Source organism: Aythya ferina, assembly GCF_964211825.1.
Source record: "Aythya ferina genome assembly, chromosome: 7".
Taxonomy (NCBI): Eukaryota; Metazoa; Chordata; class Aves; order Anseriformes; family Anatidae; genus Aythya; species Aythya ferina.
The window spans coordinates 37,331,322-37,356,177 of NC_140302.1; the positions used below are offsets into that span (position 1 = coordinate 37,331,322).

General features: G+C 54.1%; 1 protein-coding gene across 2 annotated transcripts; it reads left to right on the top strand.

Moving 5' to 3' along the window:
* The first annotated feature begins 22 nt into the window (after positions 1-22).
* Positions 23-23,639, top strand: PWWP2B (PWWP domain containing 2B). 2 transcript variants are annotated; one of them, XM_084526322.1, is made up of 3 exons: positions 23-305; positions 3,492-5,139; positions 23,125-23,639. In XM_084526322.1, exons 1-2 carry the CDS (start codon positions 136-138, stop codon positions 5,119-5,121), a joined length of 1,800 nt encoding a protein of 599 aa, XP_084382448.1. In that variant the 5' UTR covers positions 23-135; the 3' UTR covers positions 5,122-5,139; positions 23,125-23,639. The 2 variants fall into 2 exon arrangements, with proteins under 2 accessions (XP_084382448.1, XP_084382447.1); XM_084526321.1 differs by lacking the exon at positions 23,125-23,639 and adding an exon at positions 14,421-14,957 and having other exon boundaries at positions 35-305.
* The last annotated feature ends 1,217 nt before the right edge of the window (positions 23,640-24,856 follow it).

Below are 24,856 nucleotides of genomic sequence, written 5' to 3' on the forward strand. Positions count from 1 at the left end.
CCCTGAGGGGGGCAGAGCCCCGCCCCCCGCCCCGCCCCCGCACGTGCGCGCGGCCCCTCCCGTCCCTCCCCTGCCCGCCCCCGTGACGCGGGGCGCGGTGACGCCATCTTGCGGCGCGGCGCTGGGCCCGGCAGCATGGCGGAGGCGGAGGCGGAGGCGGCGGCCGAGGCGGAGCGGGCGGGGGCGCCGCGGGTGGGCGCGTGGCTGGCGGTGCGCGTGGAGCAGGCGCTGGGCGACACGCTGCTGGTCAGCCTCAGCTGCGGGCAGCGCCGCTTCGCAGGGGTGCTCATCGACTGCGACAGCAAGTACGGGGCGGCGGGGGGGGGGGGGGGGGTGTGGGGGGGGGACGGCTCCCCTCAGGGCTCCCCTCAGGGCTCCCCTCCCCGCGCTGGCCGTGCCGGTAGCGAGGCGCGGCGATCCTGGGGTAGCTCAACCCGTAATGAGTTGTTTTTTTTATAATTATGCATCAGTATAGGTCTGAGGGCAGCGCCTTCCCTTCCACGGGGAGGCCGGGTTGGGGTAACGTAATCCGTAATCCGTAATCTGTAATCCGTAATCTGTAATCTGTAATCCGTGAGCCGCCTGCCCCGGGGTGGGGGTCACGGGCGGGCTGAGGGCTCGCCCAGCGCCAGCTCGGTGCCTGTGTGAGCGCCCTGCGCTGCTCTGCCCCTCACACGAGAGCCCTCGCATCATGGTCTCAGTTGGATGGCTCCTGGTGAGCAGAACCGACAGTGACTGTAAGGAGATATCAGAAGCACGCGAATTGCATCCAGAGCTGAACAAAAGGCAGGGGGCTGTGGGGAAGGCTGCTGGAACGAGTGGCTCTCCTTCAGGTAAAAGCACGCCGCTGTTGGAAAGCAAAGCGTGCCAGACCAGGCACTTCTCGGTGTGCAGGAGGCGGAGGAGCAGCAAGGGGAAATCCTCCTGCAGAGCTGTGCCCGTACGAGAGGCAGCATCAGGCTGGGACACGAGGGGACGGGACCGCGGGGCCTGGCCCCACAGCCGGGCTGGGGAAGCCTCGCACCTCCCCGGGCACCTCATGGCCACGGGACGGGCACTGCCAGGCACAGGGACTGAAAGCAGCCCGGGTGGCAGGAGGCTGGCAGGAGGCTGGCAGGGGCAGGGTGTCTCGGGGCTGCTTCAGCCCTCAGAGCTGCCTCCAGCATGAACAAAAGGGGCCGGAGGCCGGCGCTGGGCAGCGGTGACACGCGGCCGCTGGGAGCAGGCTGCTGGCCACGGCACGGAGCTGGGGGCTCACAGCAAGGCCCCCTTCCGAGCACAGGCACCCACCCTGCCGCGAGAGGAGCTGCTGGCCTGGCCTCCGAGGCCAGCTGGGCTGGGGCAGCTTCCCGCAGGGCTGCGGGACCCCCGTGTGCCGCACAGATGAGCTGCAGGTGGCGGGGGACACCAGGCTGCTGCCTCTCCTCCCCTCGGCTCCATGTGAGCCTGGAGCTGCCTGACCAAGAGGGACCGGGAGCAGCCTGCTGCCAGCCCCCCGTGTCCTTCACAGAAAGTTGCCGTCCCTCAGCACCGCAGCTGCCCCCGGTGCCGTGCCCCCACCGGGCACCGAGTCGTGGGGAGGGAGCTGGGGCAGCCTGTGGGCAGTGGGCCCCAGCAGGGCTCAGGAGCAGGGGAGGCCGGGCTGGTGTCCACCTGCTGAGCAGAGGGGGTTCCTCTCGTGCTGTTCCCTGGTGCAGCTGAATTGGACAGATTTGTTGCACGAAATAACCAAAATTTATAGCCAGAGCTTCGGCAGTGGGACCGCTCCCAGTTGTTTTATGGACTGTGCTGATATCTTTGGCTGCACAAAGTGTGCTTGCTTGGTTGTCGTCTGAAAGATACCTACGTTCTCGATTGTCTCTGTTTTAAAAGAGAAAAAATCTTACAACAAAATTATCTTCCAAACCTTGCCGTTTCAGCAGTTCAGTCCCCTCGACTCTCTAGCAATCCAACATGGAGCTCCCCGTCCGTTGGTCAGTCCGTGCTCCTGCTGTCTTACTCTTCGAGTAATGGGAAGGGGCTTCTCGTGTCAGGGTGCAGGTGACTCGCCTAACCTTTTTGTTTCAGCTGGAGAAGAGCAGTGACTTGGTGCCAGGATCAGATTAATGCCTCTGTTTAATTGATGTAAGCCTAGCCTTAAACTTCAGAGTCTTCACAGGAATGAGGTTGGTATGTGGCCATCGGTAACTGCTCTCTGCTGATGCTTCTGGGAAGGAGAGGTGTTCTCGTCTGTGCCTGGTGAGGGCAGGTGGTATTTTAGGTATTTTAGCATCTTTCTGCAGCAAAGTGATGCAGCCCAAGGCCAGGGCTGGGAAAGGTGCTGTCAGCCCCAGCACCTGGGTGGAGGGAGGAGGCCCCTCCTGCTCTGCAACCCAGTAACGCTGATTTTTAAAGTCAGGATGTGTGATTGAGGGTGCCTTAAACTCCTCTTCTCTGGGCAGTGGTTGCCAGTCTCCGGGCGATCCCCCTGTTGTTTGAGGAGGGGTCCTTCTGGGAATTACACGGAAATGACGGGAGGGTCGGTGGGGATCGTGGCAGCCGGAGCTAAAGCTGTCTCTGCTCTGTGGCCGCGGCTCGTCCATCAGCGTTCCAGTCACGGGAGGTGCTGGGGCAGCTCGCTGCGGGTCTCTGCAAGGCCCAGCCAGTGAGCACTGCCCGTTTGGGGGCTGTTTCGGGGCAGGTGTGTGGTGAAGCACTGCGCTAGCACAGCATTTCTGATCGTCAGGCTAAGACCATACGTTCCTGTGCAGAAGCCCGGAGTCAAGAAGCGTGGCTATGAGCCCTGGTGTTTTGGAGGATTTGCTTATGGCAGTATCTGGGCAAGATATGGTGTCTGGGCTTGGACAGCCCGTAATGGAACCGGGCACTGAGCAGCAGTGAGTGCAGCATCACGCTTAATCCTGCTCTTCGGAAGCAGCAGCGTGTTTCTTATTTTAACAACTGGTCAGGTGTGCAGAATACCTGGGGAGAACAGGACTGTGTACTGGTGAACCTGGGGCGTGAGGGTGTGGGATGTGCCACAAAACCAAGCTGTTGGGTTTTGAAGGAGAAGCTGAAAATCAGCCACAAAAGTGCAGCGTGGAGAAAGGAGCTTTAATAGCTGCCAGGGGGCTTGCTCAATCTGTATCACAGGCTGCCCTGTGGCTTTACCGGCCTGCTGATAAAATAAACTGCTTTGCCTGATAAAACTTAGACCTTCTTAGAGCAAAACTCCTTTTCTGTGTAAACGGTATGTGGAAAGAGATGTTGATCTCCGCACTTTGTCTGGCAGAGCAGCAGGACACCTTTCCTGAACTCAAACGCTGTGATTTCTTTCAGCAGCAGAATTGGTTGCCCTGCCCTAAAGGAGAAAAAGTTGCACTATTAGCATGTCGAAGTTCCGTGTGTTCTCGGGAGCTAGCACGCTTGTCACAGTCTGCCCCGAGAAGCGTCTGTCAAACACCCTGACTCTTTGTCTCTTTCCCTCCCTGCCCTTCTCGCCCCATTTTTAGGTCTGGGCTCTTCTGTCTTCCGTCCTCCCTCCCGAAGCAAGAGGAGCCTCCTGCCAGCGCCTGCGCTAACGGGGTTGCCGACGGCGGAGACGCTGCGCGGGGCGAGACGGAGCCGCAGCCCGGCGCTGGGAAGCCCCCCAGGGGCAGCGGGGATGAGCAAGTGCCCCCGCTCCTGCCCCCGCCCGGCAGCATCCCTCCCTACCCGCCCTACTTCGAGGGAGCTCCCTTTCCTCGCCCGCTGTGGCTGCGGCACACGTACCACCAGTGGGTGCCGCAGCCGCCGCCGCGGACTATAAAGAGGACAAGGAGGCGTTTGTCGCGGAACAGAGACCCGGGAAGGCTCATCATGAGCACCATCAGGCTGCGGCCCAGGCAGGTGCTCTGTGAGAAGTGTAAAAACACCCTGAACCCCGAGGAGGAAAACACGGCGAGGCAGAACGCTAAAACGAGGAGGAAGCTGAACAGTCAGGACAAAGAGCAGAAAAAGCACAGTGACTCCGACTACGCGGAGAAAAGGAACAAGAGAGAAAAGAGAGAGGACGAGAAATTTTCTGGGGAGCTAGTGCACCGAACACCGGTCATAAAGATATCCTACAGTACTCCGCAAGGAAAAGGCGAGGTGGTAAAAATCCCTTCCCGGGTCCACGGCTCAGTCAAACCGTTCTGCCCGGAGCGAGTACCGCAGAACGGAGAGGAGGACCAAGAGGAGATCCCCGACTCTGAGCGATGTCAAGAAACCAAATGTTTAACGGACAAGTCGGCAGGCAGCCAGCTTGCTTCCATTCCAAAGCTGAAGCTGACGCGGCCGGTGCATTCCAGCGCGGATGTTCCACCTCCAAAGATAAGGCTGAAGCCCCATCGCATCAATGACGGTCAGAGCGTTTCAATTTATAAAGCAGAACTTATTGATGAGATAAACGTCCTTCAGAACAGCAGGGAGACCAACCCTGCCGCCTTTTACAACGAGGAACCCACAGACAGGGGCTTAGCTGAGATCTCTTCAGGGAGTTCAGGAGAAGACGATGACTTCAAAAGGTTTCCCCAGGGCAAAGATGGACACGATAACCTGGCTTTCCTCATGAATTACCGGAAAAGAAAAGCAGACTCTTCTAGTTTATCGGTGTGTAGTAACGACAGTCTAGATGAATCCAAGTCCTCTAGTTCAGAAGTAACATCACCAGAAATGTGTGACTTTTTGCCTGGTGATGACGCGTCTGTCTCTTCATCTTCAAAAGATGAGCGTAAAATTGTGCCCCCCTTAACAGTTAGGCTGCATACCCAGAGCGTGTCTAAATGCGTCACCGAGGATGGAAGAACTGTTGCAGTGGGGGACATTGTTTGGGGTAAAATTCACGGATTTCCGTGGTGGCCGGCACGTGTTCTGGACATAAACCTTAGCCAGAAGGAAAACGGGGAGCCTTCATGGCGAGAAGCGAAAGTGTCATGGTTTGGTTCTCCAACGACTTCGTTCTTATCTGTTTCAAAACTCTCTCCTTTCTCTGAGTTTTTCAAACTGAGATTTAATCGCAAGAAGAAAGGGATGTATCGGAAAGCTATCACAGAAGCTGCGAAGGCAGTAGAGCATCTGACTCCAGAAATAAGAGATCTCTTAACACAGTTTGAAACATAACTTTGTCGCCAGTATCAGGTGAGTGCTTGCTGGACTAATGCTGCCCATGGAAAAAAACCTCCTTGCGTTTTTTAACCAACGTTCCACTGTTTGCATTTATTTTTCCATTAAAAAAATGAGGTCAGCAGTTATTAAACTTAAAAGCCTGGGTGTGAGTTGGTGGTGGCAATTTCAGAGGTGATAAGAGCCGTTAGCTCCAAAACTTTGGGAGGACCATGGGAACGGGAGCCCCGGGGCTCGGGGGGGCGCACAAAGCGATTGGCACTGTGAGGAAGCAAGCCTTACTGGTGTTGTAGTAACGTGTTAGGGCTGTTTGCAGTTAGGATGTGGTGAGTATCGATGATAATTCACTTGCGATAGGACTAATCCCGCGTGGTGGGAGGACTGACAGCCTCTAGGCCGTGTTTTGAACTGCCTGGTTCAAAGAACTGGAACTTCTTGGGGTTGAGATGACACGTGCCGTATGTGGGTGCTGGTACCAAGCAGTTGCCACAACAGTTACGTGCTCGTGGAGGCCCTTTGCCTCCCTTGCATTTACTGCTCCCCCGTGGTGCTTAGTTGTGAGGGAGGCTTTATCTGACTGATCAGCATGACAGCCTGTAAGCTGCCTCTGTGGGGGAATGCTGCTCGCAGCAGTTGTGTGGCTCCTGTCTGAAATGGTGGGGACTGGCCTGGATCATCAAACGCAGCACTTCTGGTCCTCACCTGCAGCCTCTGTGAGGACAGAAAGCGGGAGCTGATTCCTTCTAATGCCTCCATAGTTTGCTGTTACTGGTTGCAGGCACAGAGTGGGATGGGACTCCTTCCTGGTCAATAAAATAAAAACTGCCCAGGGTGAAAATGTGGTGCCTGTAGAAGCAGGACGTGCTGTGACTGGGAATGGGGCCACCACGTGTAACCTTAGCTGATGCTGCACACTGTGCTGCCCTCAGTGAGGTCCCCGGGGAAAATACCATCAGCTTGAGAAAGATCCAGAATGGTTTTGTTGCCTTCCAGCTGTTGGTATCTAGATAAAGCCTCATCTGTGATACTGTTAGACCAGGCAATGCAGTAACTTGTTATCTGAAAACCATAGCTAATTAGGAAGAGTCTCGTTGTCAGAGCTCTAGCTTCATGTAGTGTCCTGGGGAGGGTTTTTATCAGTTCACTGTGCTGTGCCATAAGCTTTTCCCTAAGTTTTCTCTCTCATGCCAGAAGGGCTGTGCACACGCCAGAGCTGCTCCTGCCATCGGCTGATTCACTGCTCTGTATGGGAGCAGGGCAGTGGGGCTGTGATGGCCAGTGCTTTCCTAATCCTGTCAGGGGGGAAGGACTTTCTGTACCCTCTGCCGTGGGGCTTCGCTGTTTGCTTGAGAGGGATGAAGGACTCGCTTTGATGGCGTTACTCCATCCCTGCAAGCTTGGCCTGAGCACGCAGTGAGAGTGTGGCACGTGCCTCTGCTGGGCTCACGGGGCTGGACAGCTGGGCGCTCGGGCAAGTACGAGTGTATGGCTGCAGCAGCATTTAAGCTTCATCCTTGATCCTGCCTCTTCAAATGCTGCTTAACTCCGGCTAAAGGCTTTATTTTATTGAGAGTGTTTGGACTGGGCCCAAATTCGTATTAGCTAGATCAGGAGTATAAATAAACCCGATGCCCCGAATGTGCTGTCCTTGCCAGCCAAAGAAAAATGGTCACAACCCACGGCTCCTTCCTGAACTGCGACTGGAAGGAGCAGCAGAGCTTTGTCCTCTGAGCTGACCCCGCTGGGTTTCTGCCTGCAGTGGGGCCGTGTCAGCAGGGGGATGTTGTGGCTGCTGCTGTGCCACTGCTGGCTGCTGGGGAGGACAAGGGGCAGGGTGAGGCAGCACCTGATGCTTCAGAGCAGGTTGGCCGTGCCCGTCAGTCCGTGCAGAGCGGGAACCTTGGGACTTTCTTTGCTCCTTTTGGCCGCAGCCTGGAGGTTGAAATGAGGATGCTTCCCGGTGACGTGGTAGCCTAAGGCAAACACTGCCCCTTCCTGCCAGCGGGACCACTGCCGACGTGATGCTAGCGGTGGTGCAGGGTGAGAGGTGACAAGCGAGGCCCCGAGGAGGAAAGGAAGCACTTGCTCCAGAGGAGACCTGGCTTACGGCAGGCACAGCAGGAGGGATAGGACAGGTCTGTAAAGGGAGGGGAAGAAGGTGATGTGTGAGGGAACGGTGGGATGGGCAGGGCTGGGCCAGACCCTGCCTTCCCTCTGTGCTCTGCAGCCAGACCTCCCCGTGCACCCGGCTGTCCAGGTACATTTCATGCGTATTGCTGCTTCCTCGGCCTCCTTCCTGGGCTTGCTGAGCGGGGTTTTCTGCCGTGCTCGTGTCTGAGTGCCAGCCCGGTCTGCCTGCCTGGAAATCACACAGTAATTGGATAAACAACTGCCTGCACTCAGAAGAAAACTAGAAAAGCAGAACAGAGCCACTTCCCACCTCCCGCATGTGTCACGTTTACTCAGTTTTCCTGTTAGACCAGCGAGCCCGGTGTCTCGGTACGTCACTGCCTGGCAGCTCGTTGTTTCGGGGCCTTGCCCTGTACCTGTGCTGTGCTGTCGGGAGGACTGGATGGTGCTGCTTCCCTTGGGTGTTCTGGGGTCCAACTGAGACGTTCCTACCGGCTGCTAATCGACTGCTCTTCCCTGAAGGGCGTAACTTAAGTTTTTGCTGACGTTTGCAATTTCTTAGTCCCAGGACTAGGACATTGGACATTTGAGCAACAATTAAATGTTCCCAAGAGCAGGCATCTGGCTGGCACTATTGCACCTTGACACTGTAAAATCTGCTGTGCTGCCACCTCAGCAGCAGCTGTGCGAGAAGGGCCGGTCCTTGTGAGCAGACGAGGAGCAGGAGTGCAGGAGATGCATCCAGCACCTGCGCTGGGCTAGTGCTGCTCCTGGTCCTTGTGCCAGCGTCCAGCCGGGACCTGGCCGTGCCGGTGTGTGCTTCCCCTGCTGCCCTGTCCCACGGGCACCTCCCCAGGGCAGCCTCCTCCTCAGGAGGGGAACGGGGCACACGCTGCCTCCAGATCCCAGCCTTTTGGGGGAGGCTGCGGACAGCTGCACCTCGAGGCCCCAACACACTGCCCGGAGCGCTGCTGGTGTGTGTGATCTCTTCTCTGGAAGAGTTTTCCTGACGCTTTGTGGGACGGGGGCTGCCCAATTGTGCTGAGCACAGGCGCGGTGCTGGCGTGTGGCTGAGCAGGGAGTGGGTGCGAAGCCTCCTGCAGCAGCTGAGGTGGCCTCGTGGTGCCTGGGAGGCCTCCCTGAGCCGCGGCGATGCCGTTCCTCCCAAATGGTGCTGCGGGCGGTCTCGCACCTCCCCTGGCTCTCGCAGCACCCTGCCCCGTGTCGCTGTGATGCTGTCTCTGGACATGGCTGGGCCCTTCCCTAACCCGTCTGGGCTGCGGCACTCATCTCCGGAGGGGGGGCGGTCAGAGAAGCCTCCTGAGACGGGGCGGTGCTGCCCGCTGGGTGCCCGGGGCACGCTCCTCAGCAGGCCCAGCTGCAGGACCAGCGCCAGGAGCCCGTCCAGGTGTGCTTTGGTGCTCCAGCCTGGCTGTGTGCCCTGTACCTGGTGCTCTCTGAGAGCAGGAACGCCTCCTGTGCTGCTTCCTGGGCTGTTGTTTGCTTCCTGTTCCCTTTCATGATGCTTTCTGTTCACTTTGATGATACCTCCATATTTAAACTTGCAGCTGCATAATCATCCAGTTCCTTGAGCTCCTGGTGGCTCTTCAGTCGTCCCGCGCAGTGATGCACGAACCCCAGCTCCTTTCTGGCTTTACAAGCAGCCCCGCTGCCGTAGCAAGGCGCTGAGCGTGGTGGCCAGGGAGCTGTGGCGTGCTGCCCTGCAGGCGGAGGAGGAGCAGGGCAGGAGAGCCGAGCTGTGCCCCCCCGGCTGCCCCCCAGGAAGTCCAACAGGGGCTGGGGCACTGGGCTGCCACGGGGGGCTTGCTCTCCGGCCCTCCCTTTCACGTTGCAAAGCTCTTCACAAAAATCGCCTGTTGAATTTGGTACGTGCCTCTGTTGGAAACAGCTTTACAGCGCGTATCTTCGTTTGCTTTTTCAGGCTGGAAAGCCCTTTATTCTCCCCTTCCCTTCCCCCCAGCCCCCAGGCTGTGGCTGTGAAACCATTAAACTTTAAAATACCGGCTTCTTGAAGGTTTTAATTTTACTGCTATTAGCTTAATAGACCCTCGGTATCTGTGCGTTCAGCCATTCATCAAGCGAGGCGCAGTGCTGCGCCGTGCGGCAGAAATCAGCGCCTGCTGCCCGCCTGCTATATATAGCGAGCTCTAATGCAGGGTCTGGAACGCTGGGTTATGACTTCACCTTCAAAGATGTTCGGGGCTTTGTATGTGCATGCAGCCAGATCTGCTTGCCAGCAGTTTATGAAGCAACATAAATCATTCCCTTTTTCCTTTCACCCCTTCCTGTCTGCTCTGCCAGGGGCACAGAGGCTATGTCGTTTGGTGTGGAGCTGTGGCGATTGCTGCGATAGCCGGAGCTTTAAACCACCCACCTGGTCATGTGAAATATTTCAGCCCAGAAGATGAATGCCTGAAATTTTTCTTGGCCAGGTTTCTAAATGGCTCAGTCAACTCAAAGCAAGCATCCAACATAATTACTGTTTCTCGGCCTTCCTTCAAGCAGCTCGCAGTCAGCGTCTGCGCACAGCAACGCAGGGCAGGAGAACAAGTCCGGAGCAGCCTGCACTGCGCCCTCGTGCACCCGGCGCCGGGTGCCTGGAGCTGCTCGCCTGGCGCTGTCCTGCTGGCTCTGTGCTCCTCAGGGCTCTGTACAGTTGTGGCCGCTGCCTTTGGAGACCTCTCGGCCCGTGCTGCTTCTCCTGCTCGTGGTATCTGTTGGCCCCTTCCCTCCACTCCTGCGGGCCCGTTTTTTGGAAATGCCAGCGGGCCATACATCGAGCTATTTGTAACTGCACGCAGGCTGCGCAGATGCCCAGGAATGCGATCTGCTTACGTGAGCTGTAACTTCAGCTGCCAAAGGAGCTTTGTATAAACCCGAGGGCTTAGCAGCTCTCCCTGGGAGAACAACAAGCTGTTCCCCCGTGCTGCAGGGACCTCCGTGCCCGGCTGAAGCTGCAGGCGGCCGCTTGTTGCAGCAGCAGAGCGTGCGGGCCAGGCGGCCGGTGAGCTGTGCAGGGGGCTGGGTGCCCTCCTGCCCGGCTGCTCCGCACCCAGCTGCTGCACGGGCTGGGCCTGCCAGGGGCACGGGGCAGCCAGCACCTCCAGCAGAGCACGTGGGGAAGGCAGGGCCTGCAGAGCCCCGTCCCCAGCTCTGGGAGGGAGGGAGAGCCTGTCTGTGCAGCAGAGCTGCATCTGGGTGAGGAGCCTGGAAACTCGCCTCTTAGAGAGCCCACCGATAGCGCAGCTTCCTGGGAGAAGTAAAAGGGACATGTCTGGAGCCTTTCCTGAGTGCCATTTATTTACTTTGGCTGGAACTCAGAGCTGCAGCAGGGCTTCCCTCTTGCAGTGAGCACGGCGAGGCTGGCTGGGACCCTGGGCCCGGGGCTTGCTGGCTCTGGGGACGGGCAGTGGGGGCGAAGCCCTTGCAGAGGTGGCCTTCCTGCTGCTCCGGGCAAGGTGCAGGAGTTCGTCCTGTGCCTGCTGTAGTTACACAGATGTGAAAGCTTTTAAACGTTGAAAAACGTGCAACATTGTTTTTCAGCCTTGATCCATGTTTCTGTTGGTGTTCGTTGTGTTTTTTTTCCTGGAAGTACCCAGCGCTGAGATCGGGATTGGTGTGAAAGGGAGCAGTGCGTGGGCTGAGGAACGGTTTCTCTTAAGTTCTCCCTAAAAATGCTGCAGAAGCGGCATGCCTGTATCCTGCAAGCTAGACAAAGATGAGTTGGTGCCTGGTTTATTGGTTTTAGTCTGCTTGATGGATCTGTTCCGTTCTGTACATGCCGTTAGAGAACACGTGGGCTTCGCATTAGCTGGTTTATGGGCTCCTGCGCATCCTGAGGTTGCGTACATCTGAGGCAGCGATGCCAGTGATGTGTCTGATGCCCGAGTTCCTGGCGAGCTTGTCCTCCTCACCCCTGCAGTCCCTCCACCCCCAGCCCCTACCCCGCAGCCAGCTGCAAAGCTCCTCACTCCCCGGGGCAGGGGCAGCGCGGGGTCCCGCTGTGCACGAAGGGGGCGTCCTGCAGCCCGGGAGGGCGAGGGCTGTGCCTGCCCTCGGGGCCGGGCCCTGGTGCCCGCGGGCAGCAGAGAGCCCGGGGTGCTCGGGTCCCTGCAGGCACAGCGTGGACCCCAGCTCCGTGCATGGCCCCAGCTCCACACGGGTGAGCTCACCTCGTCTCGTGCCTCGTCTCACCAGAGGGCCATAAATTGTCCCCAGCACCTTGTGCCGAAGCCTTTCCCACATCGAGTCTGCTGGCTGCCTTGCATTAGTTATACCATCATCTCTTTGGCTGCCGGTACGTGTGTCTCTGGAAGGGAAGAGCAGGGTATTTTTTAATGAAGGCTTTTTTTCATTAAGTTGATTAATTTCTGAAGGAATGAATGCTTTTAACCAACGTACCAGGTCCTGTTTGATCTGCATTGGATTTTTGCTGTTGTAGGATCAAACAAACTTGTTTTCTTTATAAAAACACATTTCCTGTGTGCTGTCTGCAGTTGAAGAAATGAATTGCAGCAAAATTACTGGTTTAATTTCCTTTATGAGTGATGACTTGCTTTGTTTTGATTCAGGCCAATAATCCCAGCTCCTTCTTCACGCGGAAGGCAGCCCTTCCTAAAAGCAGAAGGCCCTAAACCTGGTGCTGGCTCTCCGCAGAGGTGCTGGGCGGTGGGTTTGGTCCTGGAGCAGCCGCCTGCCGGCCCGCTGGAGCCAGCCGAGCCCTGGTGCCTGCGGTGTTTCGGGAGGCAGGGCTGCTGGCTGCGAGGCTGCGGCAAGCACCGGGCCTCTTTGCCCTGCTGCCACGAGAGAGGCTCTGCGGGACGAGAGAGGCTCTGCGGGACGGCCGGGGCTGTGCTGCTGGGCAGGGCCCTCTGCGGGGGGAGCGCCTCGGCTCCATCCCGTGGGACTTTGGCACGGCGTTCCCCGAGGCCAGCAGCTCTCGCGGTGCGGTGCCCAGCACGCTGTGCTTCCTGGGGGTGGGGGATCGGGGTGTCCCCGTGCGGGGGCAGGCTGCAGGGTGCCTGCGCTTGGTGACGGGAGGTGCGGAGCCTGCCGAGCAGGGCTGCCGGCAGAGCTGTGGTCAGGGTCCCCACACGCAGGCACAGTTGGGATGCATTAGCCTCAATTCAATTTTGAATAAAATCAATTTGAATTAAAAAGATAAATCAGCTGCCGGGGAGCTGAGCCCCTGGGGGCTGCTTGGCACCGGGCTTCTCTCCTCCAGATACTGCTGGTGTCAGCACAGGGAGAGACTGGCCTGGGGGCTTGCTGCCTCCTGCCCAGTGGAGCGTGGATGTTCTGCTCAGGCAAAGTCTGTCTCTGAAGGGTCAGCTTTTTGCAAAAAGCACTTGAGGAATATTCTACTAAGTCCTGAGACCTCTCTAAAAGTTTTTGGAAGATAATAAATGTGCACACGAGTTAGTTGTGTGCTCTTGAAAATCTCAGAAGGCCAGTGGATAGCTTACCTTACAAAGGTAAGCATGCGTTTATACTCTGTTAACTGTGGGTACTAGGGCCTGGACACATCCCAGTCTCTTCAGAGCAGGATAATTCTGCTGAACACTGAGTTTGTGGATTTAAGGATCGCAGTCCTCTGAAATACAGCTGTTAGGACAGGTGTTCGTGGTGCTCTTAAATGTGTAGGCAATACTGAAAGTGGTTCTGGGTGCTGGGGCTGCAGGTTGGTGTCACTTCGGTCCCAGGCTGCAGAGGTGTTGGTGCATGTTCAGCAGTGCTGGAAATGCGATCGTCTTGCTGTCTGCTGGTGGCATTCTTGGTTTAATCGGGTTCTGAACTTCAAATCACAAGGCTCTGTGAGGGGCTTTTAAGAGTGTTTGATCTTTTGCTTCCTGGCATTGATCCCGCTTGTTAGGAGCACAGATTTTAGCCTTCCGTGTCCTTTGGTTTTGACTCAGCCCGTGCAGTTGATTTGACATCGACACGTGTTGGGACTCCTCAGACTTCCGAACTGTGTCAAACTGAACTGCATTTGAAGCATGGTGCAGCGATGCTTCTGCGATCGAGAAGTACAGGTGTCGATCCCGGTGCCACCTCTCACGTCTATCACTGAGCTGTTCCGTGCATCTCCTCTCCTGGAGGACAGCCGGGTGCTGCCTTTGGACTTCCCCTCCTGATCTGACTCGCGGGGCCGCTGCCGGTACCCGCGGCGTGCAGGGCTGTGTGTAAGGCACCGTGCAGCAGGGTGCAGACGGGGACTTCTCTCACTGGAGGTTTTTTCCTGTGGCAGGCGCACCCCCCTCCAGCAGATGTTTTTGGAAGCCTGTCACCTGCCCTGGCTCTTAGTGGCTGGTGGTCAGTGGGAAGGCCAAATGACCAGAGTGCCACGTGCCAAGCGTGAAGTAAACTTCATTGCCTTTTGGTAGCTTTCTGTTGGAGTGTGTTGTTTTGCATTTCTGAATTCAGAAAGAGCATCTCCCTTGCCGTTGCTGTCCAAAGACTGCCCAGATGCGGTCCCGTGTGCTTGGTTCCAGCCCCTCTGGGTGGCCGGGTGGCAGGGGAGCCGCGGCATCGTCCTGCTGTGTGGTGCTGCCATGGCTCTGCTGTCCTGTGGAGCCCCAAACAAACACCCAGAGTGGAAAGGGGGCACCCGTGGGGAGTGGGGGCGTGCGAGGGGCAGCAGGGATGTCTCACCGCTGGAGTCAGGTGCAAGGTTTGGCTGCTGTGCCTCTTCACCTGGAGCATGGTTTGGGCAGCAGTCCATGTCTTGAGCAGCTGCGGGTACTTAGGAAAGCTTCTGTAAGGCTTGCTCTCGGGAGGGAAATAATCCTATTTTATAGATCGAGTTTGAAAAGCGGAGGCAGGACCGAGCAGATGCTCTTCACGTGGCACTCTATAGAGGGACTTGTGGCAGATTAGCCTACGGTACCCACCTGTAGAGACTAAAAGGTCTTCAAGGCAGAGACCAAACACCTTTATTATACTGAAATTCATATCACGTCTCCCTTGGAGAAAATGCCCACTTTTTCTTTAGCTCTGCTAACGTGACAAGTTTCTTCCCAAGCCGTAGGCGCTGTCCTGCCGTGGCAGCAGCAGCGTGCCAGGCTCCGCTTAGCCGGAGCACGCCTCGCCGCTGCGCTCGGCTCTGTGCGCCTGCAGTAACCTCTCCCTCTTTCACTTTCTTCAAGGTAACAGAAGATAAGAGCACAGCTGTTCTCCTAGAGTGTCACGAAGTCTGTAAACATCCTGACTTGCTCCCCAGGAGAATCTGGAGGTTGCCACGCGCAGACAGGAGGACGGGTTTCCTTGTCAGATTGCTCTGCTTACCATCGTGAAAGGTGACAGGCACCGGGACGTGGAGCTAGGTGGCTCTTCTGGCGTGAGGCTGGCAGGAAAGTCTTAAGGATCCCTTAACCTAAGATGAGAATTTGACAAGTCATACGGCAATGAAGTAGGAGAACAGCAAAAAACACAACTTGGAATGTATTTATTACCTAAAAGTTAGCTATTCTTGATAAAACCCCCAAAATTATTGCTGCTGCTTTATTTTACTTACAGATTTCACAAACTTGTTAATTTTAAAGCTACCAAACTTTTACTCAATACTGTATTCTGAGAAATGTAATTGGAGCAGGACATGCAATAGAATGGAATCATTGTAGTGTCTTAAGTACAATGGACTCACTTTTGTGTCTATTAAAACTTGGAAAATGTGCAACACGGAACAATGTGGCTGTCATTGCATATATTGAAGCTTTCTAATGTTGTTTATTGCAGAGCTGAGAGAATCAGCGTTTTGAAGTACACGAACAAGCAGCCAGCTGGTAACTTGGGTGGTTGTGTGTCCTAAATGTGTGCTTTCTAAAGTCACCTGAAACAGCAGGCAGGACAGCCTTGATTTGCTTGTGCTGTGTGTGCAGAGGTGGGTGGTTAGCCTGATGGCACCGAGTGGAGAATGAACTCTTGTGTCTACAACATCTAGTCAGTGAGTGGAAATTAAGGCCTCTTGAATACATGCTGCTGGATAGAAGGAATCCTCATCCTCACATATTACCAGAAATGACCATCAGTCTTTAAAGAAAAAACAAAAACAAACAAAGAAAGCAGCTTATAGCTTCTGTGTGTCTAACTTAGAATAGAAACTGTTTACAAACTAAAGTGAACTGTGGCCAAGCTTTTGAAACAATCACTCAATTTCTTCTTATTTTTGAAAAGTATCACTTAATTTATTTGGATTTCTCTGGCAGTAGTCTCACTTTCCTCTAGATTCCCCCAGTGTCAGAATTCACGATAATCTATTGCTTGCAGTGCTGGGGAGAAGAGTTCAGAATTGCCCCTGGTAGGTAAAATGTCGTCTGCATGTGCTAGAAGATTAACTTCAAGCTAAAGGAGCATTGCACAGATTCCGCTTCCTGTTTGTTCTTAATCTGTTGCAGCAAACACTGATTAACTATTGTTGAATTCAAAGAACACAGAAGCTCGTATTTCCTGACTCATGCTTGTTCATGATGCGGTCTTCTGAACATCAGCAAGAGAGGTCAGAACTTCCCTTTTCTGTGTAACAACAACAAAGTTTAACAAGAAAAGGTAAACACCAGAAAAACAAACCACCTTTTTCTCAGTCTCAATAAGAGCACACAGCCAGTCAAAGTTGTTTGCTTTAAAACAGTTGGAAGACTAGTAAAAAAAAACACACACAAACACCAAAAAAAAACATGCAAACTGAAGTGCATTACTAAAAGAGGACATCTGTCTCCCAAGATGAATTTTGGCCATCCCTGCAAACAAATAATTTTCCTGTTTTCCAAAAATAGATGTAAAAAGACTGCAGTGTATAGAGAAGGGATGTGTTCCTGCACCTTGTGTAAAGCCTTTGTGAAGTAGTTGTTTACCTGGGCATCCGCTGTGCCCATCCCCAAAGCAGTCTGCTTTGGCAGAGATGCTCTTGTGCAGTGAGTGCTCGTGCTCATGGAGAAAACAGCTTTGCCTTTCTCAGCTCCTGTCTGTCTGTCTTCAGAAATTCCGTGTGTTTTTTTTGTGTGTGTGTGTGTTTTTTTGTTTGTTTGTTTGTTTGTTTTCCTAGCATCTTCTTGAGCTAGGCTTAGGGTTAACTGATGGCTATGTGAGGTAGTTTCTGTATTTTATACTCACAGAGCTCTTCCTTGTACAAAGCCCCTGCCAAAACGTCGCGGAGCTTTTTGGCTGTAATGTTGCAGCAGTTAGCTGAAGGGAGTTACAAGTGGCCTTCTGTTCGTTAAAAAGAAGGTCAAAATGAAAATAAGCAAAGCCCCCTGCTCCACGAAAAGTGCCTGTCTGTTCCCTGGTGACGGGCTGCTGCTGCCCCTCTTCCTGAGCGGGAAGGCTGCTCAGTGGCTGGCGTGGCCAGGATCAGCAGGTGACTACTTGCTGCTTCCATGAGAAGGCGAGCAGATGGCACTCAGTCTCACGGACAGGCCGGGTGTTGGAGTCTCTGCTGGGTACGAGAGAGTTACAAGTCTTTGTGCCTGGTGCCAGTGTTTTTCTCTAGCTCGTGTCAGTGCTGCAAGCGACAGGAGGCAGGTCGGGAAGGTAAGATCAAGCCGTGTCCCTTCCCTGTTGCTGGCTGTAGTCCTCAGGGTAGGGTAATTTCAGAGGGGACGGCCCAATGGAGGTCCTCTGTGATCGTTGGGCTCTGTGGTGAGACCTCTGGTGCATGTAACCTCTGCCAGGTGTTACTCAGTGGAAACTGCCCGTCCTGTGCTGCAGCTGTGGTTATCACTGCCAAACGTGGGGGCTCAGGGCAGCAGCTGTGCCCCACAGGGCTGGTGGGGGAGTGCCCGGTGTCACAGGCCAGAAACCCTCCCAGTCTTCCCCTAAAGCTCACTGCGTCCTGCTGCTGCCCCGTCACCAGGGCACGCTTCACGTCTCGCAGAGGGCAGCAGCCTCCTTGCACCTGAGCGTGTGACATTCCTGAGATCGCTGGGCCCTTTGGAGAGCAAACACTTCACTACCTGGTACTGCGTGCAAGCGGAGAGGTAAAGGAAAAAGGTTGGTTTGAGCCCTCACTGGTCCTTTGCCAGCAGCAGGGACAGAACTGGTTTGGTGCCCTTTCCTGCCGGGGGGAAGGGGAGGCGCTGGGGCCATTGTCCCCGGGGGACTGGGAGGTTGCATCTGGTGGCCCTTTTTTTTCTTTCCTTTTTACCCTGGGGACAGCCAGGTGGCCTGACACCTGACACGTGTCTGTGTTAACGCCAGCTTAAAGGATGGAGCAGATGAGTGAACCAGCACTGCAGGTGAGTCACCAGGTTGTTGATCACTTTGCTAAGAACTGCTGCAGAGATTTTCAATAAAGACAAAGAAAATAGTGCTTAGGGGGCATGTGAGCGGACTGAATGTTAGCATACTGCTCTTAATCAGCGGCTCAGTTCTACAAGAGGGTTTACACACCAGCCGTAGACAATATCCCAATAAAAGGCACAACTTCGGACCTGCGTATGGGAATTGAAGAGGCTGGCTCGCTTTGCCTCACTGAAAAGATTATTCTTCAGTTTTGGCAAGGCTTAAAGTGAAAATCCAGCAGCAAATTGCCTCTTTTGCCTTGGCCATTATGCAGATAAATTACAAGAATTTCTCAGCAAATGTAGAAGCATAAGCCAGGAGCACACTGACATTTCATTTCTTATCTGACTTTAAAAAGTTTCTGTAGAAGTTTCTAATTGTCATTTTTAGTAACAGAAAGTTTCAAATGGTTTATTCAAGTCTTTTATTCCACCAAAGTAAAAGCTCCATTAGGCTAAAAGCTAAGTGGAAATTCTTCCAGGGTAGCAAGCTGTCCTTCATATTGTGTGCAAATTGTTTTTGTGCTGCCCTTTGAACACCACTGCCCAGTTCCTGTGCTCTGTGACGTTCAACTTCTGTGCAATTCCTGAGGCTTCCCTTCGTGCACTTCTAGAACTTGTACGTGGCTCGAGGAAATGGTGGGCTTTTTTTGGTCCATCTCAGTTCTTGTTACACTAAAGGCTTTTTATAGTCTCCTCTGCTCCACACTGTGGTTTTGGAGGTTTCCTCCTGAACACTACAGCTGTGCTTCAGCTCGAACAGCTGATTTCCTGAATGTGAGCCCTGCAGATTTAAGCTTTTCTTTTCTTTTTTTTTCCTAATATTTTATTCTGACTTGAACAAACACTAAACTTACCAGTATTTATTTATTTTTTTTTGTAATAAGGTGTTTTGTTAATATTCTGAACCTGTAGATCGCAGCTATATGTGCATAATCTACGTTCCTTTTATTTAGCCTCATGTCTAATGCATCTTGAGAAGTTTTTCAGGTCTTGAGAGTTTCCTTGACGCCCTTGGTATAGAAGGCTCACTCTCAGCTCGCCCTGCCTGGTAGGATTCACACCTTGTCAAGGGGAAGCTTCATGCTTTGTAGGACTGGAGAGTGAGTTTGGTTATTTTCTGTTCAAAACCAGCATTTTCTACCAAATTTTTTACCCTAGCTTCTCTGGCTTACACACAGTTACTTCTAATAGGCCTAGTAGGTGGCCTGACCTAATAGCTTCTGGTGCTTTGTGAGCTGTAGGGTGACTCAGAAAATCAGCAGGTGAGGGCCAGGGACTGCAGAGATGCTGATTTGGGAAGGGAGTGCTGGTTTAGAAAATGGCAGCGTACATCTGTGCATTCTGCCTTGGTCTCCCCAGCAGCTGGCCTGCTTAATTACCTAGGGTCGTGCTACCTCCTTTGGCAAGGAACTGGAACGGAACGGGTCTGTCACCCACTTGAACCCACTGCTGGGCACCCTGTGCCTCGTGTCCCCGTACCTGCGGCTGTGCTTTGGGGTGGCAGCGCCCGGCAGCAGGGTGCCCTGCGGCTGGGTTAGCTGACAGGAAGGGAATTTGGCTGAGCTCATGTCCGAGTTGTAGCATGTCATGGGGCACTACGTAGGTAACTTGTATATTCCAACAAAGCCATCACAGCGGCTTACAGAGTAAAAAGCCATGTGTTTTCAGTTCCACTGGGGATCCTAAGCTGTAGATGGGACTCAGCCGGTTGCCTGCCTGGCTCGTGGCTGGCTTACTGCCAGTTCGATGTGGTGAGGCCTTTGTGCCTTGCACCTTGCCCTGCCCTGCCCTGCTGCCGGCTCCGGCTGGGAGGCTGCGGGCTGGCGATGGCTGGCGAGCACAGGGCCGCAGGGGAGGCGGCAGGAGCTCTGTTCAGGCATCTCCCTGCCAGGCCGTGACCGGGGGCACCGAGAGCCCGACCCCACTGCCACCAGGGCAGCCGAGCGCCCGGCCCAAGGCCTGGGCAGCGGGGTGGCCGCAGCCATCACAGAGCGCCCTGCGGACGGGGCCGTGCTGCTGTCCCGCTGCGTGCGCCCGGCTGTGGGGCTGGGAACCAGGCGTGCCCTGCTGCCTACGGGAAAAAACCATGCCAGCCCTTTCTGTAGCATAAACTGCTCAATTCCTTGGGCTGTTTGGTGACCTGGAGTAAGCATTTTGCATAGTCTGACTGTGATATCCAGCTTTTTTGTGATGTAGTATTGAATAGAGGAAAAGAAATTTTAAAGTGAATGGGGTGAAAATCTGTTTCGCAAACAGCTCTGCCTTTGTCATTCATGACAGACCTGATGAGACCGCTTTCAGGAAGAGGATTTTGCACAGTTGATTTGTGCAGCATTCCTTAAGGTCCTCGTTTCTGAGCATTTCTCCTCACTTTTTCTCACTAAGAGAAAACTTCCTCCCCACTTCTTAAACAAAGCAGAATCACAGCCACCCAGCTTTGCCCATCACGCCCCAGCTGGCTGCTTGTGATTCCACTTTTGGTGCTTGGATAAATGTCACCTTCCTCCTCACCCTGCATCTCCATGGTACAGGGCCTCGTCCCGGCAGCACCATGGGCGTGGGTACCTCAGAGGGTGAAAGGCAGAGTGTGGCTGTGATCGTTTTTTGTGAAATTAGGCTTTTGTTGGTATCTCGCCCACAATTCTCAAACACTGCCCTAGCGCGCTTGCTTAGCGCAACAGAGGGTTCAGAAGGCCACAGGCAGGTGAGGTGTTCTGCGGACTGTGCTGGCTGCTGCCCGTGGGCAGCTGGAGCAGGAGGGTGCTGTGGGGCAAGGGAGGCCCCAGCTCCGGGGCTGCTGCGCTCCCCAAGGAGGGACCCACCGGCAGGGCAGGGGCTGCAGGCAGTGCCGGTGCTGCCATCCTTCACCCTCACGTCTGGAGGGGGCTCAGCCAGCAGGCCGCTTGCCTGCACGCGGCAGCCCCGGGGATGTGCCCAGGCCTCTGAGACGCGCCCTTCGCCGCCGCTGGTGTGGGGCCAGGCTGCCCGAGCTGCTGGGAGGGCTGAGCAACCCCGGCCGGGGGGGGCTGGTGCTGAGGGGGCTGCTGGAAGTGCGGAACGAGCCCCTGGGGTCAGGCCTTGGTGAAAATCAGCACCAGAGCTCCAGTCGTGGCTAGCCTGGTAGGGCAGCACCGCATTTGTCCTTGTTAGTTTGGTTTAGTCGCTCCTGGCACCGGTCTTGTTCTTGTGGGGTTTTCTACCACTCCCTCGGGGAAAAAAATACAACTATCTTTATGGCTGAATTCACTGCACTTCAGCAATAGTTGTTTCGTGTTTATATATCCTGCTGGCTCGGCTGCAGCCTCGAAACAGAAACCCTTTCTGGGGCTGCAGCTTCTCTTCATAGGTAGGAGAAATTGGGAACCTGAGCAGCCATCCTTAAAGGTGAAAGCAGCCTTATGATGGCCAAAGGCATGGCAGCTATTCTGGTACACAGTAATTTTCTTATTTTGCTGGGTTTTAAGATTATTATTACTATCCATTTTTATTCCTACTTGCAGCAGAGGATTTCTAAGCAGCATTGATGAGTTCTTTCCTGTGTCTAGGGATTAATGGTTATTTTGCGAGACCTGGTGGCTGTGTGGGACACGGATGGGGCCTGGGCTGCCCCTGCCCTGTCCCTTGGGGTGTCTGTGGGGGCTGCAGTGCCCGGCTCACACGGCCCCCGTTCATCAGCCCTGCAGCGGGCAGGGCTGCATCCAGCTGCAGAACCTCTGCACTTTCAGCCTGGGCTCAGGTGCAGCAGGAGGCTGGGTAAGGTGTGGGGCTGTTCGGGATGGGGTCTGCCTGTGTTAGTACAGGGCAGGGGGCTCAGCCGCACAGCCTGGCGCTCCAGCCCTGCTCCAGCCCTCCCAGTTAAAGAGGGAGCTGCTCCAATCCAATCCAATCCAATCCAATCCAATCCAATCCAATCCAATCCAATCCAATCCAATGCCAGTCTTGTACAGAAAATATTTTCTTTCCCCTGATTTTTTTTTTTTTTATATAAGTGCATATTATAGAACACAAATTTAGGCAAGATGTTTTTAAAATTATTATTTTATTTTGCGTGGGGGGAACACAAATTGTGAGTTCCTTTGAAATAGATATTAAAGGCGAGAACATTTGGCTTTGGTAACAAAAACCTAGTGTGGGCTAAAGAGATTTTCTATTTCAAATATATTCTAAAGTGCAGCTGAACTGACCCACCTGAGGGTTTCTGAGCTGAAGGTTGTGGTTGCTTTTCCTGATGGAGATGGCGACGAACCCGAGGCGGGTGAACACGAAGCATTAGCACTGCAGGGCACGGGGGGCTCCTCCTTCCTGGCACTAGGGGTCTGGCCAGGCCAGCAGCTGTCCCCCTGCCTCTGCCAGCCCCACGGCACAGCCTCACCCATAGCCTGGGGGAAGGGAACAGGGGCCGAGCCCCTGAAACAGCTTCCCCACAGGGTGCCCGTGGGTGAGCGTGGGCTGGGATGCAGAGGCAGGTTTGCAGGAGGCGGGAGGTGAGGGCAGAGCAGGACGGCACCCGGTGCTGCTGGGGGGCTCCTGCTTCCAGGGGGGCAGGCGTGGGGCTGTGGCACAGGGACCAGGATGGGGGAGCTGCAGCCCCCTGTGCTCGGGCGGCTTGCGAGCAAGCTGGACCTGGGTCTGCAGCCATACATCTACCCCGTCCCTGAAATTTGGTCTTGTTTTTCATCTTATTCCTGGTTTGGGGGTGGGGGATCTTTCTGCTTTGATTCTCTTTATGACTTTCCTCCACCCCATAATTTTGCTCAGCAATATTGCTTGCAGAAGCCTGTAATGAATCAGTATGGTTTTAATTTGCTTATGGGTGTGAGCTAATGAAGGGTTTGGGATCAGGCTTGGCGGGCTGGCGCTGTGTCGCCAAGTGCCTCTGCCCGGCCGGGCGCGGGGAGCAGCGGGGAGCAGCGGGGCCAGGCAGCTCCCTGCTGCAGAGCACCCAGGCACACACCCGCACCGCTGCCGGTGTCCAACACCGACATCAGTATCGGTGAGATTTAAGTAAGAGTCCTCACGTCGCTGTAGCCTCTCCTTATTTATAATTTCCACAGCTGAAGTTCAGTTGCTACAGAAAAAATGAATTTTCCCAGCGGCGTGGAGGCTTGGTTGGTGAATCACCGCACTTTGTTAGCTAATCTTAGATCTGCTGTGAATTACTCAGTGGCTGCTGATACAAAGTGAGCTGAGAAAATGCTTGGTTTGAGTCGTTTAATTTTAGAATTTGGGTCTCTTCCCCAGCAGGGAGGGTGTGAGCGCCTGTGGGCTCAGAGCCACCCGTGTCGGTGTGTGCAGCTCCACCAGCGGGCCTGGGAGCACAGGCAGATGTTAGAGTATGCGTGGTTTTCTCAAGCTAGATCCATGCGTGAACTTCGGTTATGTGAAGGTACTTTTAAATCCAGGAATAAACGTGTGTAATTAAGGATGTATTTAATTAGATGGATTATGTAGTTGGGCTAGAGAGTGGGAAGAAGGGGGCTTGTATTACCAAAATGAAGTGCTAAAATCTGGTGGGAGGGACCACAAAAAGGTTTTGTTTGGAACTCACTGGTTTTTAGCTCTTACTCCACAGACATTACTGGTTTCTGGATACCCTCGAAAGACGAGTGATAAAGCAAGATCACACATGTCCGCATTTGGAAAATGTGAAGAGTCCTAAATCCCGAATGCATTGCCCCGGGTGCCATGCTGCCGAGGGCTCGGCTGCCAGAGTCAGCCCGTGTCAGAATGAAGAGCTGCTGACATAGCATCCGTCTGCTTTTAAAGGAAAATGAGAAAATATACAGGAAAATGCAGAAACTATTCTCATGGACCACCACAAAATGCCCTGACTGCTAAAGGGGCTGCCCAAACATTTCATGGCTAATCTACAGCCTGAAGCACAAGGATCGACAAGTTGTTCTGCGCAGCAATTGCTGCTTTTAGCTGTAGAAATGTTTACCCTGTTTTCTGAAAGTTTTCTTTTCAACAGAATATCTTGCAATGTGGAGTTCCACAAGACTAAAGCATTTTGAGAAGGATTTTATGGCCTTCGTTTCCTCTGTTTTCAGTATTTAAATAAATACAGTAAAGTTGAACAGTTCATTACTCCCTTGTCTCAGCTGGTTTCTAATCTTGGTTGCTTAATGGATTAATGCGACAGATTTTGTAAAAAGATGATGTTGCCATACAGACTGTGTCATCAGGTTCTTCATCTGATGTTTGTTGGTTCAGGTTTCACCCCAAACCTCTTTCCATGACTGTTCCCTGCATGTGCACCCAGAGCTGGGGCAGCCTTGGAGGGGACACCACCAGCAGCACTCGGCCATGGCAGGGGTCCCCTCCACGTGGGTGCTTTCTGGGCAGTGGGGGAACTCCCGGGGGAGCTGAGGAGTTTATTTTAGTGTTGTGCTTCTTATCTTTCCCCTTAGTAGGGCTTGCGTGAGCACCAAGAATTGTATCAGCGAGTTTCCCAAGCGGCAGTTTCCGCTGTGACTGGAACTAATGAAGAAGTTTATTTTAATGTAGAAGTTTCTTTTTCTCGTCCTAGCCATGGTCAGCTCCTAATAAATGCTGTCAGACTCAGCCCTTGTGGTTTGTCCCTGACATATGAAACACTTCTTGGTATGAAAATTGCCTCAATTTCAAGAAATGGGAGTAGGGATCTGGACAGGAACTGCCATTAGAAACATCTGTTTTGCCTTTCTATCTGTATGACCCCTTTCCTTAAATAAAATAAAATAAAATAAAACAAAATAAAATAAAAAATCTTTTTTAAAAAAAGTTTACTCAGTGTGTAATACAGACGCTAGAGTTACAAGTGACTGTAAAAGTTACATTAATGCAGCTTCATGCTTACAAACTGATGCCCAATGGGAAGAAAACTCCGGGTCCTCCATGTGCAAACACTGTCCTCCAGCAACTCAGCTTTGTAACACAAGTTTTTCTGAGTTTCTCCTTTCCTGATGCTGTGTTTTCCTCTGGCGGTGTTTATCTAGCCTGTAGTGCAGCCAGGGTGCTGCCCTGTATGAGGAGGGGTGTCTCCATTCGGCGCAGGCTGAGCAGGGCTGTGGTCACGGTGAGGAAATGCCCCAGCAGCCCTTCTGGGACAGCATTTGGGACAGTGCTGCGGACAATGTGGGTGGCTGCTGGGAGGCACAGGGGCTGCAGGTGAATGAGGAGCACTTCCGAGACAAACACCTGCTCTGGGTGACGCTGCCAGGAGCAAGGGGCTTGCACGGGGCAGGTCGGTGTGCGGTTGCCTCAGGCAGACCCCGGGGCAGCGCCGTGTGGCCGGGACTGTGGCACCCAGCAGTGAGCGGGTG

Bases quoted from the DNA above. Each gene is read 5' to 3' on its own strand.
- PWWP2B (XM_084526322.1), top strand. From the start codon at position 136: ATGGCGGAGGCGGAGGCGGAGGCGGCGGCCGAGGCGGAGCGGGCGGGG. The intron at 306-3,491 runs GTACGGGGCGGC...CCCCATTTTTAG, and splicing joins CTCATCGACTGCGACAGCAA to GTCTGGGCTCTTCTGTCTTC.